The sequence below is a fragment of the Puma concolor genome, chromosome B4, assembly GCF_028749965.1.
Source record: "Puma concolor isolate L17-30 chromosome B4, mPumCon1.1.hap2, whole genome shotgun sequence".
Classification (NCBI taxonomy): Eukaryota; Metazoa; Chordata; class Mammalia; order Carnivora; family Felidae; genus Puma; species Puma concolor.
This window is the reverse complement of record NC_141673.1, coordinates 51,992,225-52,008,381: the sequence shown is the minus strand read 5'-3', so window position 1 is coordinate 52,008,381 and position 16,157 is coordinate 51,992,225. Positions and strand designations below refer to the sequence as shown.

Here is a 16,157-nt window from a genome sequence, read left to right as displayed (position 1 = left end):
TTACCATCACATGCTGGTATCCTTGGCTCTAGCACCTTGTCAGTGCTCCCATGGAATCACCTGAACCTTGAGAAGGATTCTCTGTAAACGGAGAGAAATAGTCAGCTGCGTGGAAGTAAGTTTGGTGCGTGAGGGGCTGGTCTGGTGGTTGACCAGTGACTGCTAAAGCTGGGCTGTGGCGGCCAGCCAAAGCAAGCATTCGGGATCCAAGCTAAAAAGCCTCCTTCTCCCATGTCCTCTCTTTTTCCAGGGTCATGTAGGGATAAAAAGAACTGTAAGGTGGTCTTTTCCCAGCAGGAACTAAGGAAGCGGCTGACACCCCTGCAGTACCATGTCACTCAGGAGAAAGGGACCGAAAGGTAAGATGAGCTGCGAGAAAAGGTCATTAAGTAAGAGCTAGTTTTCTTCACCCCCCCCCCCCGCTTTGAATCCTGTTCCTTGCCATTTAATTTAAAGAATGCTACACCTCTTTGCTAACATCTACAAATTGGTATCCTTGAAAAGGTTGAAAATGGTACTGTTTAGGTGAAGACTAAGTTTTATTTATTCTTTCCCCCATTCAATGAACACTCTATCTTATGTAAAGTCACAAGGCTTTTATTAAGGGCCTGTTTTTAGTTTACTACAAAATGTGTGGAAGTAATAGCGAGTTAGGTACATTTTTGGGGAAGACATCACAGTAAGCAAAACCACGAGGGACATGGCGCTGTGCCAGGACGCTGAAATTTTGAAGGTGGCCATTGTAAGTATAGACGTTTTGGCTGCAAAAAGAAGGTAGCATAATTTAGTTCCTTTCTACCCCACTCCAATTTCTTTTTGAAGCACATGTGGAGAAAGTATTTATTGGCTCATTTGTGGTTGGAATGTCAAAAATTTTCAATAACTGCCCTCACATGGCTTTGGTCCTTGGAAATTCGCCCTAAGTCCTGAAAAAAGAGTCTGTTCACTTCCAAGACGTTTTTAGTGAATAAAGTCTCTCTCAGCTGATTCCAGCTCAAAGGTAACTTGCCAAGGTCCAACCATTTTGTTGTTTAATTTATACCATGGAGGCTGGCATAAGGCCGTGACTTACCTCTGATCCAAATTTATTAATGATGTAACTTCTTGTTTTCATTCATGAACTGAAAGAGCTTTTTACCACACATGGGGTCCTTGTTAATAGGCAACACTCTCTTCCTGTCACAGTATATACTGTTTACTGAGTTTGCCAAATGTTGAATCTCTGACAGAGTCTACCCTCACCACACAACGAGCCAACGGTGGGCTTCAGTCTCAGCCCAGGAGGACCTCTGCCCGTCCTGTTGTGTACATGACGAGCAAAATGATTGAATGCACACAAACAACTAGAGATTAGGTCATTCTTAAAAATTCTGTTTATAAAAAAATTGGACCTCATAAAGAGGGTGAAAGGATAATAAAAACAAGCTGCAGAGCACATAGACTTTTTGTTGGGCTAGCACAGCTGATTTGCATTAGTGGAATGACCTCCTAGCCTTTAAGATTGTTAACTTAGAAAAATATTCCCTTAAAGCTGCAATATTCCTTTTCAAACCAAAAAATAAGTCTCCTTCCACTTGAAGTCTTGGACCCTTCTGCATTTTGGGGTATACACTCTTGGACACTGTAGAGTAGGCAGAAATCTTGTGTAGTAATGTTTTGTTCTGCGAATCTGAACTACAAGCTGTTTTTTTTTTTTAATAGCAAAAAATTTTTTTAAGCATTACATAACTAGATGGCTTGAGTTTTTTTTTTTTTAATTTAACTTGCACTAGTTTGGAGTAGTTATATGCACATTTTATTATATAGATTTGAAGTATATTAGTAATGTTCAGATTTCCATATGTTTGGTCTGTTCTCATTTTAGGACAAAAAGCCCTTGAAAGATTTATTAGAGAAATCTATTTTAAGCAAATACATTCTATAAGAAATAATGCGAACTTTGTTTAATTGTTTTAATGCCCTGTGTATTTGTTTATCAGTGCCTTCGAAGGAGAATATACACATCACAAAGATCCTGGAATATATAAATGTGTCGTTTGTGGAACTCCATTGTTCAAGTAAGTATGTTAAAAACCTATGGATATGGACAGTTCACAGATGGTAACAAGCTAGTTATTGCTCATTCACATTAAAATCTTTATAGTACTGCTAAAAAAAAAAAAAAGAATCTTCATACTACTAAATTCTCTTATTTCTATTATTTCTGTTTTCTCCCCACAAGAGTAATTACTGACTTTCATAATAAATTACCAGCTTGCTAGGCTGGCTGACTTTGCACTGTTTGGACCTTTAAAATCCACAGTGTTAACTTGTTCATCGCAATTAACCATGGTGCTTACAAGGGCTACGAAAGAGATTTTGGTGGGCATAGAAACATTTATATAGTTGTTAATTTTTCCGTTATCAAGTGATGGCCCTGAATTTATTGATTGGGCCGTGGTGAAAGTTCTTCGTGTGCATTCTTCAGATTGAGTGATAGCCACCTAGTTGATGACTCATACTTCTGCAAGGAAGTGCAGTACCTGTATCAAAAGTAACATGGGACTTCCAACAGATAGTTGTACACATGTAAACAGATTATGTAATGTGATTTTGACAGTTTTTGCACTGATCCACAATCTTTATTTTAAAGATTCCCAGTAGTTTCCTATGAAACAAGCAGTGCATAGGCTTTTTCGCCCAAATCGTTAATTCAGACAGTGTATTCTGGAGATTATGGATCTTATTCAAGAAAGGAAAATCTTCACCAAAATTTATTTATCTAGGTGTAGAAAATCCTAGAAGCCCTGTACTTCCCACCGGGATGCTGATTTAGGGGAATGAAAAGACAGAAACCTTAATTGAGGGTAAATGTCATTTATTTAAAGCAAAATTACAAATTTCTTAGGGGAATTGAACAAACAAGAATCTGATACGTGTAGCATGTAAAACATACTTAATATCTCTCCATAAATGTTTCCCTTTTAAAGCACTTGCATTTACAGATTTTCCAGAAATAACAGGAAACAGTAGTTTCCTTGAAATTTTTTAAAAAAGTTTAAAACCTTTCTGAACTTGCATAAACCTTATTGCACATTAGTGTTGGTTGAGAATCTGTTCTGAATTCTTATGTATTTATTCTTCATGTTAAAAAAAACCAGCCCTTCAAATTGTCACCCATTTCCTCTCAGAAAACACACATCTTTATATTTCAACACCTTTAGCTTGTGTCATAATAGTTGATGTAACACTTAAGATAGTTGCTGAGCCATGTTAAACTTGTTAATATCCCAAATGGTAAAAATTGGCCACATCCCCTTTGCCTTTTGTTTAAGATTCCCCATCTCTTTCCGTATCATGTGATTCAGTAGAGTAGTGGATCTAAGGAGAGCTTACTGTTTTAAATAAGAAACAGAACCACTATAAATGAAGGATTTAACCCATGTGAGATTTTGAGTCACAAATACTGAAAACCTTTATTTAAACATAGGTACTGGTGAGATTCAAGGAGTTTCACATTTGATGTGACATTATGTCTATTTCCTTTAGCATTCTTGTAGGGAAACCTTTAATTTTTCTAAGTTTGTAAGGAATATGGGTTAATATTTTTATTCTATTTCTCCCTCACCCTATTTTTAAATTGTATGCTTCCTCTTATCTTGTCAATCTGGGGGGGGGGATGCTTTAGCCTTTATTATAGAATGCATTCATTCATCGGTCTAGTGCTGCTGTCTTCATACTGGAGACAGCAAGGTGTCCACCAACACTTTCCAGGGGCCACAGGGCACAGACAGTTTTGAGGGAATCAATTTTCTGGTCCTCAACCTCTGTATGTATGCGTCCCTGAAACTCATGTGCGTGAGAGAGTCTGTGGTCAGCTGCCTCTTTCTTCCTATCTCCTCTATCATAATCCCCTTCTCCAGCTTTACAGAAGATATCATACCTTTCACCCGTCCCAAATCTTACTATGATTTATTGTCCTGGGATAGCATCTCTAAGGCATCAAGCAAAATGACAGTTTTGGTAGGACTGCTATCTGCTTATCTTTCTCTCCATTATCTGTTATCTGGTGTCTGTCTATTCATTTTCTACCTGTCTCCTTAAGTGAGATGGTTGCCCTGAGAATACGTATCCACATATTTCTTTAAATTTTAAAAATGAAACTCTTTTTTTTGATAGTTTGATTTGATTGATTGATACAACAGAGAGGACTACCTTTGCCAATGAGGTTATATGGTGGACTTTTTCACTTCCTAGATGATCTAAATATGTAGCTTTTTAAGGTTTTGGCAAAAATGTATTTTAAGCATGTAATCTATTTACAGACACCAGAAAAGTCACTTATTTTTTCACTTATTGAAATTTTGATAAGAAATGTTAGCGGTTACTTTAAAATATATAAGGGAGTATATGTCAGTAAACCACACAGTAATTTGAACAGGAAAAGTATAATTTAAAGAATTACTCCCTCTAACAGAGGATTGGGGTAATGAGGGATTGGCTGGCAGGGAGTAAATAGAAATTCTAGAGAATACAGAACTCACAAATAGAAGAAGGAATCATGACCACTAGGGCTGAGATAGAGCCCAGGGAAAAGCTCCCCGTGTGCCCCGCTCCCCACTTTCCTCTCCCAGGGGCTGAGATCTGGGTCTTATTGGAGAGGGCATAGCTGTACCTAAAATAGAGAAATCACCGCAGTGCCATGACTGTGCGACTTTCTGGAAATCTGCCCTCTGAAGTGCTGGGGAAAGCTGTGTATAGGGAGGTATCTCACTGTAGATACTCCACTGCAAAAGTACCTGGGTTGGGCGGGGGGGGGGGGGGGGGGGGGGGGCGCCACGGGAAGCTGCTGGCTGCCAGGTGCTGCTGATTCCTGGCCCTGAAGGCAGCACCTGGCACCAGAGAGGCTGCTTGTGCTGTAGGAGCCTGTCACCAGAAGAGTGGTGTGTGGGGCAGAGGCCGGGTGCTGGGAGAGCAGTCTGTCAGGGGCCGGCTGCGGCAGGAGCCATTCACTCTGCAGCAGCCTGGCTTTGGAGAAGCTACCTACACAGCAAGGGCCCAGAAGAAGAGAAGCGACGTGCCCTGCAAAAGCCAGATGCTAGAGAAGCCACACGCTCTGCAGGAACCTGCTGAGCAAACATCCTGAAACTAGGAGGGGAACACACCTTGCTCTTCCGCGGTCTTTGTCCTGTGCCCTCTGCTGACAAAGTTTAATATCATGTTAGCTGACAAAAAAATGTTTAAAGGTCCCAGCTCCCTTTTAGCAGAGTAGGGAAGGCTAGAGGACAGAGAGGCAATAAATTGATAAAAAGCACAGAATGTATATATACAAATACATATTTTCCCAGATTATACACACACACACATATATATATATATATATATATCCCAATATATGTGTTTTCCCAAAATTCTTTTATTGAGTTTCATGAGTAAGTTTGAAGGCCACTCACTAGTTTAGTGAATTAATGGCATCACTAACAGACAACTTGTTGAGATAGTTGGTTTCATACTTTGGACACAAGGTGCAAGGAACCAAAGAGGGGTGTGAGTGAGAAAGTGTATGGGGTTTTTGTTTGATTGTTAGGGAGGAGGGAGTAAGGGAAGAAGATGGGGCAGAAGAGACCAAATAAAGTAACAACATGAGAAATAATAGTGCGAGGGAAACAGATAAAAAATAAGGTAAAATAAAGAAAGAAGTGCTGAATTTGAAAATGCCCAATCATTAGCAATGTGAAAAGATTGTTTTCCCAGTTGCCATTTCTGTTATCAGTACTCACAGTGTATGTGCATGCGCATTCACATACGTATAATTCTCCTTTCATTTGACTAATATCTGTATACATAATATTTCCTTACAAAAAAGGCCATTCAATTATTCTCCTTTCATTTTCAAACTTGTGCTCTACCCTGAGTATGCTCCCTTTCAACAATATACTGCTTTCTTACTGCTTACCAAGTACAAGAACCTTATTCACGGACTGCGTATAAACCAAATGTGTAATTTATTCCATGGTTCACATTTTCTTCACATACACAAACTCTACCAACCTAGTTTATTTCTCATGTAGTATTCCTGGGTTTCAGTTAGTAAATTAGCCGACAGGAGTAAGAATGTTCTCCCCTCTGGTTATTTGAACTTCTAAAATTTCATAAAATGAATTTATTGCACATCAGATAAACCAGAGAAGGCATTGGTGAAATAATGTAATTCAGAATGTATTTTTGACCACTTATATTTGCTTTGGCTGACACTTTGCCAGGTGTTGTGGAACAAATAAAATAAATTTATGAACTGTTTTTTCCTTAAGGTACTTACAGTTTTGTTGGAGTGATAGGAGAAACAGAATGAACAATGATAAAATATGGAAAAATAATGCCACTGTCTATCTGGATGTGTCTGTTAGAAATGCGTTCATGTGTAATAGGAGGGGTATGTGACTGCATCAAAGTTGGACCAGTTGTCGCAGAGTTGATGAGACCACACTTTACCAGGCAGAGAAGGGTTTCGTTTTTTCCAGGTGGAGGATGCCTGATAGAGAATGCCATGGAGAAGAAGAATTGGAGATAGGATCAAAGTGGATTTTGCAAGGAAACAGTTAGGAGACTGGTCCAGTAGGAGTGGGGAGGTGAGTTATTTTGGGAGAAGTGGGAGATTTGGCTGGAGGGTTAGAAGGGACCAATTAAGAAGGCCCTGAGATACCAGAGAGGACATTTAAATTCCTACTAAAACCCTTTAAGCCCTGGGATCTCTTCCTCTAGGAAGCCCAGACTCAGCCTTCCAGGGTGAACTTTGGTGTCCTTTATCTCTGCTCCCACCACACCTTGTGTCCACCTCCATCCATGTACTTCCATGTTGTTTTGCAGTTACCTGTCTATATGCCTGTCTGCCCACTAGTAAGGGAACTCCCACAGCAAGGCCAGGCCTTACTCATATTTCTATCTCTAGCCCTTAGCATGTAATAATCACTAAGCATTTGTTTGTTGGTCAGATTCATGTCTAAACTTTGTTAGATGGGTTATGGAGAAATTTCAGATAAGTCAGTAGCGTGATGAAAATGGGAAGTAAGCCACAACAGGGTAGAAGATAGATTTCTGGGGGTGAAAAGAGAAGGCAATAAAGGTATGACAGCCTCAGTGGAAACTTTTTTCCTTGTTAGCTAATAAACCTCAGCATTATCCATGTATAATCAACTCCTAATAATTTTGTTTAAGACTTGGAAGAAACATATAGGATAGTTTTTATTCTGTATGCATTAACTTATCAGGCCTCTCACTGAATAAACAGCTCATTTTATACAGGGTCATGAATAATAATAATAATAATAATACAAGAACTAACATTTACATAGCACTTAATATGGCAGGCATGGTTATAAGTGCTTTATGTAAATTCAGCTTTTTAATCTTCATCACAACAGCACATTTTACAGTTGAAGAAACTGAGAGAGGATAAATGCTTTGAGAAGATCACATACCAGTATACAAATAGATTTAGAATAGTAACACTCAAACTTTTAGGCAAAAAGAAAGGTAAAGAATTAAAGGAAGATAAAGTTTTAATAATTTATTTTGGTCACTCTAGTCTCGTTATTTTCCTGAATAGAAATGAATGGAATGAATGGAACACACACACATGTGCGTGCGCCCACCCACGCGCCCACCTCAGTTCCTTGAAAAATCTGCTCTTCGTTGTAGTAGTTGAATTGACAGTTGAAGACCATTCCAATCCAGGGAGGGCTGAACCAAAGGTAGATAGACCCATCATGGCAGGCCATCAGTGAGGACTCAGCTTCACACTGGTTGTTTTTAGGGAAGTCCCTTGGAATCCCAACAGGAAGATGTAGTAATGTCCAGGAAGCCATCAGGCCATTCAGCATCTGTGAGGTAGAACAGCAGCAGGGTTCATGGGCAGGATTCTAGTTATTGAAACTTGAAGGTCATTTTATTTTCACATTGACCGCCCCCATTACATTTTCTCAAGTAACTGTATTCCAGATTTTCACCACTTTTTTTGAATTCTCTATACGTTTCTGAGAAGCTGAGGCCAACTGACATGAGCTATCTTTTTTTTTTTTTTAATGATATTTATTTATTTTGAGAGAGAGCACTAGCAGAGGTGGAGCGGGGCGGGGGGGGGGGGGGAGGCGGGGAAGGGCAGAGGGAGAGAGAGAATTTTATGAAACCGTGACATCATGACCTGAACCAAAGTCAAGAGTCGATGCTTAACCAACTGAGCCACCCGGGCTCCCTGACATGAGCTATCTTAAATGTCTTTTCCTTCTATCTCGAAAATTTTTTTAATGTTTATTTTTGAGAGAGGGTGAGAGAGAGCAGGGGAGGGGCAGAAAGAGAGAGAGAGAGACAGAAACTGAAGCAGGCTCCGGGCTCTGAGCTGTCAGCATAGACCAGATGAGGGGCTTGAACTCATGAACTGTGAGATCACAACCTGAGCCAAAATCAGTCACTTAACTGCTTGAGCCACCCAGGTGCCCCTTCATCAAAAATTCAGAACAGGCAAGGGCTAAAAGCAACTGGTGGCACCAACTGAATATTAGCCCAGATGTGTGACCTCAGCCTTATCACCTATGAAAAGGGGCAAAATAAAACCGAACAGGTGTAAGAACTGAATAGAGGAAAAGGCCTATGGCCGATATTCATCAAATGTTAAAGTCAAGTGGCCTGACAAAGTTTCGGGAACATATCCTACTATCACAACAGCCTAAGAAGCTCCTTACAATGTGAGAAAGTACAGGCTTTCTGAGAGGGAGTCTGTCTGTTAACAGTAGATATTAGTGTGATGAGTCACTGCTTCAGCTGTGTTGCTACATTTCAAATGGAACTCTGCTGCCAAAGTATTCACACATGCTATATTTCACATGAGCCTCCTGTGCAATTTTATTCTAGGCTACTAGAAAATTTAAGCAGTTTTTCAACTCTTTAAGAACATAAGCCCTTTCACTGAAGAAATTCCAGTTCGGTGCCACACACAATTTACTCAGCTATGCTATGCCACGGATGCTATTCCACTTAGCATTAAAGGAGATTTTCCACATAAACTTTTCCCCTTCTGCTACAATATTGTGTCTGCGGGTGTGCCTGTGTGCATATGGGCACATGTGTGTGTTGTGGTTGTGAGTGGAGGAGATGTAAAAGGGAGGGGCATTTTCCATTCTTACTGTCTATTCAAATCCTATTCTCTCAACCCTTTAAAATGCTATCCGTATAGTATTTATTCATAAACCATTCCGGTCACTGTGGAATCCTACCAGGAAGAGTAATAGGAACTTAACTTCTAGTTTTCTTTTTATGAACTCTAGCTAGAAATTGCTCATGATTCCAGCAAATGTTTTCTAACCTTTAACAAAGTGCATTTAACTTGAATTTAGAAGATTCGAATTGCCCTTCACCTCATTCTAAATCCTTAATCCAAGTAAACTTTCCAGTACAATGAAACCGCTCTGAAATGAACTAGATTTCTGAATAGTGGCTTAAACTGGAGTTATATCTACATTACTCATATATTATTTTGAAGAGAATGTAAAATTGACTTCTCTCATCCCATTGACCCTTCCTGTCTTGTCCCCACATACAGTGATTTACAGGACAAGTATCTGTAACAGAGGGAGTTAACTTTTCTATCTACATTTCATCTGAAAGCTTAGGGCAAGACCACAGCTAGATTGAAAGAAATGTACTTCCTGGAGCTACTGGCAAAGATAGGGAGCAAAAAAACATTGCTAATGCCTGACTCATTAAACCGCTGGGGGTGGGGGTGGGGGAAGAAAGAAAGACAAGGCAAGAAAGAAAAGCATAAGTAGCATAAAAGCATACATAAAACAAAGAACAACTCCATTTGAGAAACCAGAAAACTATAGCAAGTCATGATTCAGAGTTTAACAAGATGCAAAGGTAATTATGCCTGCATTTCCTGACACAAAAAGGATTTGGAGCAATGCCTACACATAAAATCCCTGGATAGCTGGAAGTGAGTTTGGGTGCGTGTGTGTGTATCTGTGTTTTGCAAGAAGAAAAGTGGGGGCAGAGGAATCTTGCCCTTTATTACTTAAATCACAATCCCAGTTCTTTCATTCATTTTCCAGATATGGACAGAAATAGCTTAGATTCTTCTTAATGAATTAGAATGGATAGTTAGATTAAACTGGGAAAAGCAGTAGGCAAAGTTTTAACTATGATTCATGTAAATTATCTTGTTTACATGAATATGAACCAGAATATTAATGAGTAATTATTATGACAGTTCACAGACTTTGAAACTATGGAAGGGCATCTTCTGAAAAATAATGTGCAAGTTTTAGCGAGTGATTCCAAGGCCATCCACAAAGCTGCCTCTTCCTGTGAATGAATAATTCTTTCAAAACGTGGTCCCTGATTCAAGGAGACTGCATAAATTTTCATTCAGATTCATGTCCTCAGTGTGTCTTCTACGTGGATAAGTAACCCATCACATTATCAAACACAAGTGCAGAAGCCATCCAGAGTACCAGATGGAAGGTGGTGGAGGTTCCCGTGTGGACTTGCTGTATGACCATACGCAGGTTACTTAAGTGTTCATCTCATTTTTCTCATCTTAAAATGGTGAAAATAATATCAACCCTTTCTAACTCATGGCACTGCTGTAGCAAATGTAATAATTACATAAGCATGCTGTAAAAGATATAAAGATACAAGTATAAAAAGTAAGGTTTGTAAAAAAACTGTGCAGCTTTAAGCAAATTTGCATGGTAAAGTATAAACAGCAGGCAAATCTAAAGCTCTCAAAATTAAGTCAGTATAGTTTGCTTTTGATTCCAACATTACCACGTTTTATAATATCGTTGGACCTAGTGATCCATACCCAAAATAGTTTTAGTTTCTGCTGAATAATTAAAAACAAATTTAGTATAGATTCTAAATTCCCCAAATAATGTGACTTACATGAGTAGCTGAGAGTTTAAATACATTAGTTAGCTGAAAGTCTCTCCTTAACAAATCTATAAACTTTTGAGAGAGTAGGTCATGATTTAGGATTTTTTGTAATCCACATCTCCACCCAGTGCAGGGGCACAGGACTTTGCTTATCCTTGGTACTCAACTATTTGTGAGATAAATGGTTTAATTCCAGTTAAGTCGAGAATAATTGTAGAATTAAATGATTCAAGTTGATACTGGAATGGGGGAAGTATAAATAGATACTTGGTGATAGACTCCCCTAATTGTTATCTCCTACCACACTTTCTAAAGTGTTTTCTGTAGATCATTCATAGAACTTTCTTTGGATGCTTATTTCAACAATAGCATTGCTTGCAACTGCAAAGGCATATTTGTCCCAACTAAGAAAGAGATGGAAATGTCTATGGCTGGAACCTTATACAAGGAAACATTAAAAGAGCAAAAAGTGACAAAAAAAATAAGAGTCAGCTACCCAAAGCTGTATCAAAAGAGAAGTTCATAGTCAAATATTTTTTATTATTAAATATAAGAAAGATTAAAAATACCTGAACTAAATAGTCAACTCAAAATGCTAGAAAAATAACAAAAACAATAAAATAAACTAGGGTAAAGTGCCCACTTTTCCTTCCAGGGAATTGCCAGACATTCAGAAGGAGAGATACCAGCAGACCTGGGTGTTTCAACCTCGGCACTATTGACCTTTGGACTGGATAATTCTTTGTTACAGGGGGCTGCCTTATACATTGTAGGATGCGTAGCAGCATCCCTGACCTGTACTCACTAGATGCCAGTAGCACTAGTCTCATTCCCCAGCCCTCCCACCCCATCCCCACAAGCTGACAAAGAAAAATTTCTCCAGATAATATCAAATACCCGCGGGGCAGGGGCCGGGGGGGGGGGGGGGTGTGCAAAATCACCTCCATTTGAGAACAACTGATCTTAACAACCAAAAGAACAGTAAGTCAAACTCTGATTTGTAGTGTTTGCTGATTTCTGTGTGCGGATACTTCTACCATGGGCCATATTTCAAGCTACAAATGTGACCTCACTGAATGTGGAGTTGGAAAGAGATGCGTAGTAACACCATTCATTATATAATTTTTCTGTATACACCTACAACAGATGTAAAGAACACAGATAACAGTTAAATTTAGTAAAAAAAAAAAATTAGAAATGGTGAGTTTGGGAGTATTACTTTTGCTTTTAATATAATTTATTTAATTGTTAATTTATATAACTTATTTTTAATAATGCCTATACTTAGCAACTGACTCTTACATTCCTAGAATTTTAGCAGTATGCTCTCTCAAGCTTTAGCACACCAAATTATGGGTGCAAAGCAAGGGAGAACCAATGTATCAAAACCTTCAGCCCAGCCTCAAGTCCATGATTAGATTAAGGTAATCTTCCCTTTCCCCTTCCCACTCTAGCTACCGTTCAGAAGATAGGATGAACCATCTATAAAAGAAGGTGACATTATCCAGCATCCAGTGTTTCATACACAATGTCTGGCATTCATCAAAAATTACCAGGTATACCAAAGTGAAGGACTAAGGGAAATAAACTAACAAAAGAAACAGGTCTACAGATGGCCCAGATATCCAGATATTTAAGTCATCAGACACAGACTTTAAAATAACTCTGATGGGGGCGCCTGGGTGGCGCAGTCGGTTAAGCGTCCGACTTCAGCCAGGTCACGATCTCGCGGTCCGGGAGTTCGAGCCCCGCGTCAGGCTCGGGGCTGATGGCTTGGATCCTAGAGCCTGTTTCCGATTCTGTGTCTCCCTCTCTCTCTGCCCCTCCCCCGTTCATGCTCTGTCTCTCTCTGTCCAAAAATAAATAAATGTTGAAAAAAAAAATAAAAAAAAATAAAAAAAATAAAATAACTCTGATGAACATATTTAAAAAAAAATAGATGGCAAAATGAATTTCGCTGGAGAACTAGAATCTATTTTAAAGTATAAAGTAGTTTTAGGGCTGAAAAATGCCATACATGAAATATAAATACAAGAGAAAAAAGAAGCAGGATTAGTGAACAGAAAAACAGGTAAGTAGAAAATATTCAGACTGAAGCTAAGGGAGCTAAAAAAAATGAAAAGTTATTGAGAAGCTAATACAAGAATTACAGTTTCAGGAATAACATATTACAGCCATAGAAAGGGAAGAAACAGGTAATGGGAAAGAAGCAATATTTGAAGAGATAATAGCCAAGAATTTTCCCAAACGGAGGAAAAAAAAAAAAAAACACCTCAAGTCAAGATTTAAAAAGTGCTATAAATCTGAAACAGGGTGAATACAAAAAACAAAACAAAACAAAAAACCCACATCTGGGTACATCACAGCAAATCTGATGAAAATCAAAGGCAAAGAGAAGGTCTTAAAAGCACTCAGATAAATTAACTTGAAAAATAAAAACAATTAGACCTATTAAATAAAACCAAGGGGTTGATCTTCGAAAAGACCAATAAAGTTGACCATTTCTTTCAGGCCCAATCAAGAAAGAGAGGGAGAAAGAAAAGAACATAGGTCCCAAACACTAGGAATGAAAATTGGATAAAACCAAAGACATGGGAAAAAAAATTAATGTAATATACTATGTATTCCTATTCTAATTAAAACTCTCAGCGTAATTTTTTTTAATTAGGTAAGATACAAAATTTCACTATAGGAGAGTTATAATATTTTAGTTGACCAGTAACCATAGAAAAAATTGAGAATTATCTCAAACCAGCTTAGTCTTTTACAGAAAAAGGAAAAAACATTACTCCTATGCAATTATAAACTGTGTCAATCGCAGAAAATAGATGAAAGCTTACCAACTTCTTTGACCAATGTAAAATGCCTCAAAAACCAAGACCTGACAAAGATATTCCAAGGAAAATATATAGACCAAATGGAATTATAAAAACAGGTATAAGGATTTTATTTTATTTACTAATTTTATTGTATTTTTTTAGAGAGAGAGTGTGTGTGAGCAGGGGAGAGAGGCTGAGGGGGAGAGAGAATCTTAAGCAGGCTACACACTCAGTGTGGAACCCGATGTGAGGCTCAATCCCATGACCCTGGGATCATGACCTGAGCTGAAATCAAGAGTCAGATGCTCAACCGACTGAGCCACCTTGGGGGAGGAGGGACCTAGACGTAAGGATTTTAAATAAGATACTAGTAAAAGAAATGTAGCCGTGCGTTGAATGAGTAATATGCCATGGCAAGGTAGGATTTACTTCAGGAATGTATGGATAGTTCAATACTGGAACATCTTAGGAAAAACTATGATCATTGTAATTGTGCCCAGAAGAGGTTTTATAAAAATTTAAAGTACATTCCTTAATTAAAAAAAAAAAACCTCTTAGTGAAATAGGGATATGATTAAATATTGTGTTTCATCAAATCTAAGAAGCCATTGATTGAAGGAATTATTATTCAATTATTATTCAACACCAAGGAAAAAAACCTGCCATATAAATTGTGAAATGCTACTTACTGATCATAGACACATCTAGGTTTCAGAGATGTGAACATGCTAAATATAAAAAGTACCCAATCAAATCAATGAAGTACCACAAGTGGTATTGGGGTAACCAGCTAAATATTTAAAAAATAAATTTAGATCCTACCCTCAATATCTTACAACCCAGTATCTTACACCCCAATAAAATCTAGGTTAAATAAAAATTTAAAATATTAACAATAAGACCATACAAGTCCTAGGGGGAAATATAAAGGTAAATTTATATAACATTGGGGTGAGGTAAGCCTTTCTAAACAAGATTCCCAAGGCAGAAATAAAAAAAAAAAAATATGTTTGGATTACCTAAATATTTTACATTTCTATAGCTCAAAAACACTTTAAAAAAACTGGCAAACAAGCCGCCTGGGAGGAATATATGTGACTCATGTGAGAAACGGAAGATTAATATTCAAATCAATTGAGAAAGACAAGCATTGGGAGATGAGTAGAAGATGAAAAATCTTCCACCTCTTAGAATAAAAAAAAACGAAGGGGTGCCTGAGTGGCTCAGTCGTTTGAGTGTCCAACTCTTGATTTTGGCTCAAGTCATTATCCCAGGGTTGTGGGATTGAGCCCCGCGTGAGGCTCCATGGAGCCTGCCTAAGATTCTCTCTCTCTGTCTCTCTGTCTCTCTCTCTTTCCCCCTCTGCCCCCTCCCCTGCTCACGCTGTCTCTTTCTCTCTCGCTCTAAGAAAAAAAAGAAAAACAGTAAAAAGTGAAGTAAAAGGAGAGATAGTTTTTACTTGTAATATCATCAAATTCAGTGTCAGTCAAGGTCTGGGAAACTAGCACTTTACTGCTAGGTGGAGTGTGGATTGGTAGTAAGTTTCTGGACAATAACTTAATGATTTATGTCAGAAGTCTTAGAATTCTGAATGCCATTAATCTAGCAAATACGCTGCTAGCAATTTATGCTAAACATCATGTTAATGCATTAAAATAAGGCTACAAGAATGTGTTTAATCACTCTTTATGAGAGCAAAAATTAATTTTAATATCTAGCTAAATGAACTCCCTAGTGAAAACGTATGTGACATTTCAATGTTTATTTATTTTTGGGACAGAGAGAGACAGAGCATGAACGGGGGAGGGGCAGAGAGAGAGGGAGACACAGAATTGGAAACAGGCTCCAGGCTCTGAGCCATCAGCCCAGAGCCCGACGCGGGGCTCGAACTCATGGACCGTGAGATTGTGACCTGGCTGAAGTCGGACGCTTAACCGACTGCGCCACCCAGGCGCCCCATGACATTTCAAATAATATTGCAAAAGAAAGCTTAATGATCTGGAAAGAAATTTAAAACAAATTTAAAAGTTTACAAAGTAATAATTACATGTGACTCCATACTTATAAAATACAAATATCTATAAATACATGAACATAAAACAACTTAGAATAAGGTTATGTACCAAATGTCAATAGTAGTTATTTCCAGGTCATTAGATTATAGGTAATTTTTTTTATCTAACCTTTTTATTTGTTTTAAAGATGAACATGTATTTTAGGGGGTGATAAGAAAAAAATATTAAATATTTTGTCTTTGTGTGTTACAAACATTGAACTTTTTATTTATTTACAGTTTATTTTTGAGAGAGAGAGAGAGAGAGTACAAGCAGGGGAGTCGCAGTGAGATGGGGGTACAGAGGACTCAAAGTGGGCTCTGTGCTGACAGCAGACAGCCCGATGCGGGGCTCAAATTCATGAACCACAAGATCA

The 16,157-nt window shown here is 38.3% G+C and overlaps 1 protein-coding gene across 2 annotated transcripts in view; it reads left to right on the top strand.

Annotated features, from left to right (window-relative positions):
- The window catches only part of MSRB3 (methionine sulfoxide reductase B3), a 175,272-nt gene that overhangs the window by 48,953 nt on the left and 110,162 nt on the right, over positions 1 to 16,157 (top strand). For both annotated transcript variants that reach the window (XM_086712900.1, XM_086712901.1), the window contains exons 3-4: positions 251 to 359; positions 1,980 to 2,057. In XM_086712900.1, coding sequence (XP_086569026.1) covers positions 251 to 359; positions 1,980 to 2,057 — 187 coding nt within the window. The remainder of the gene's footprint in view (positions 1 to 250; positions 360 to 1,979; positions 2,058 to 16,157) is intronic.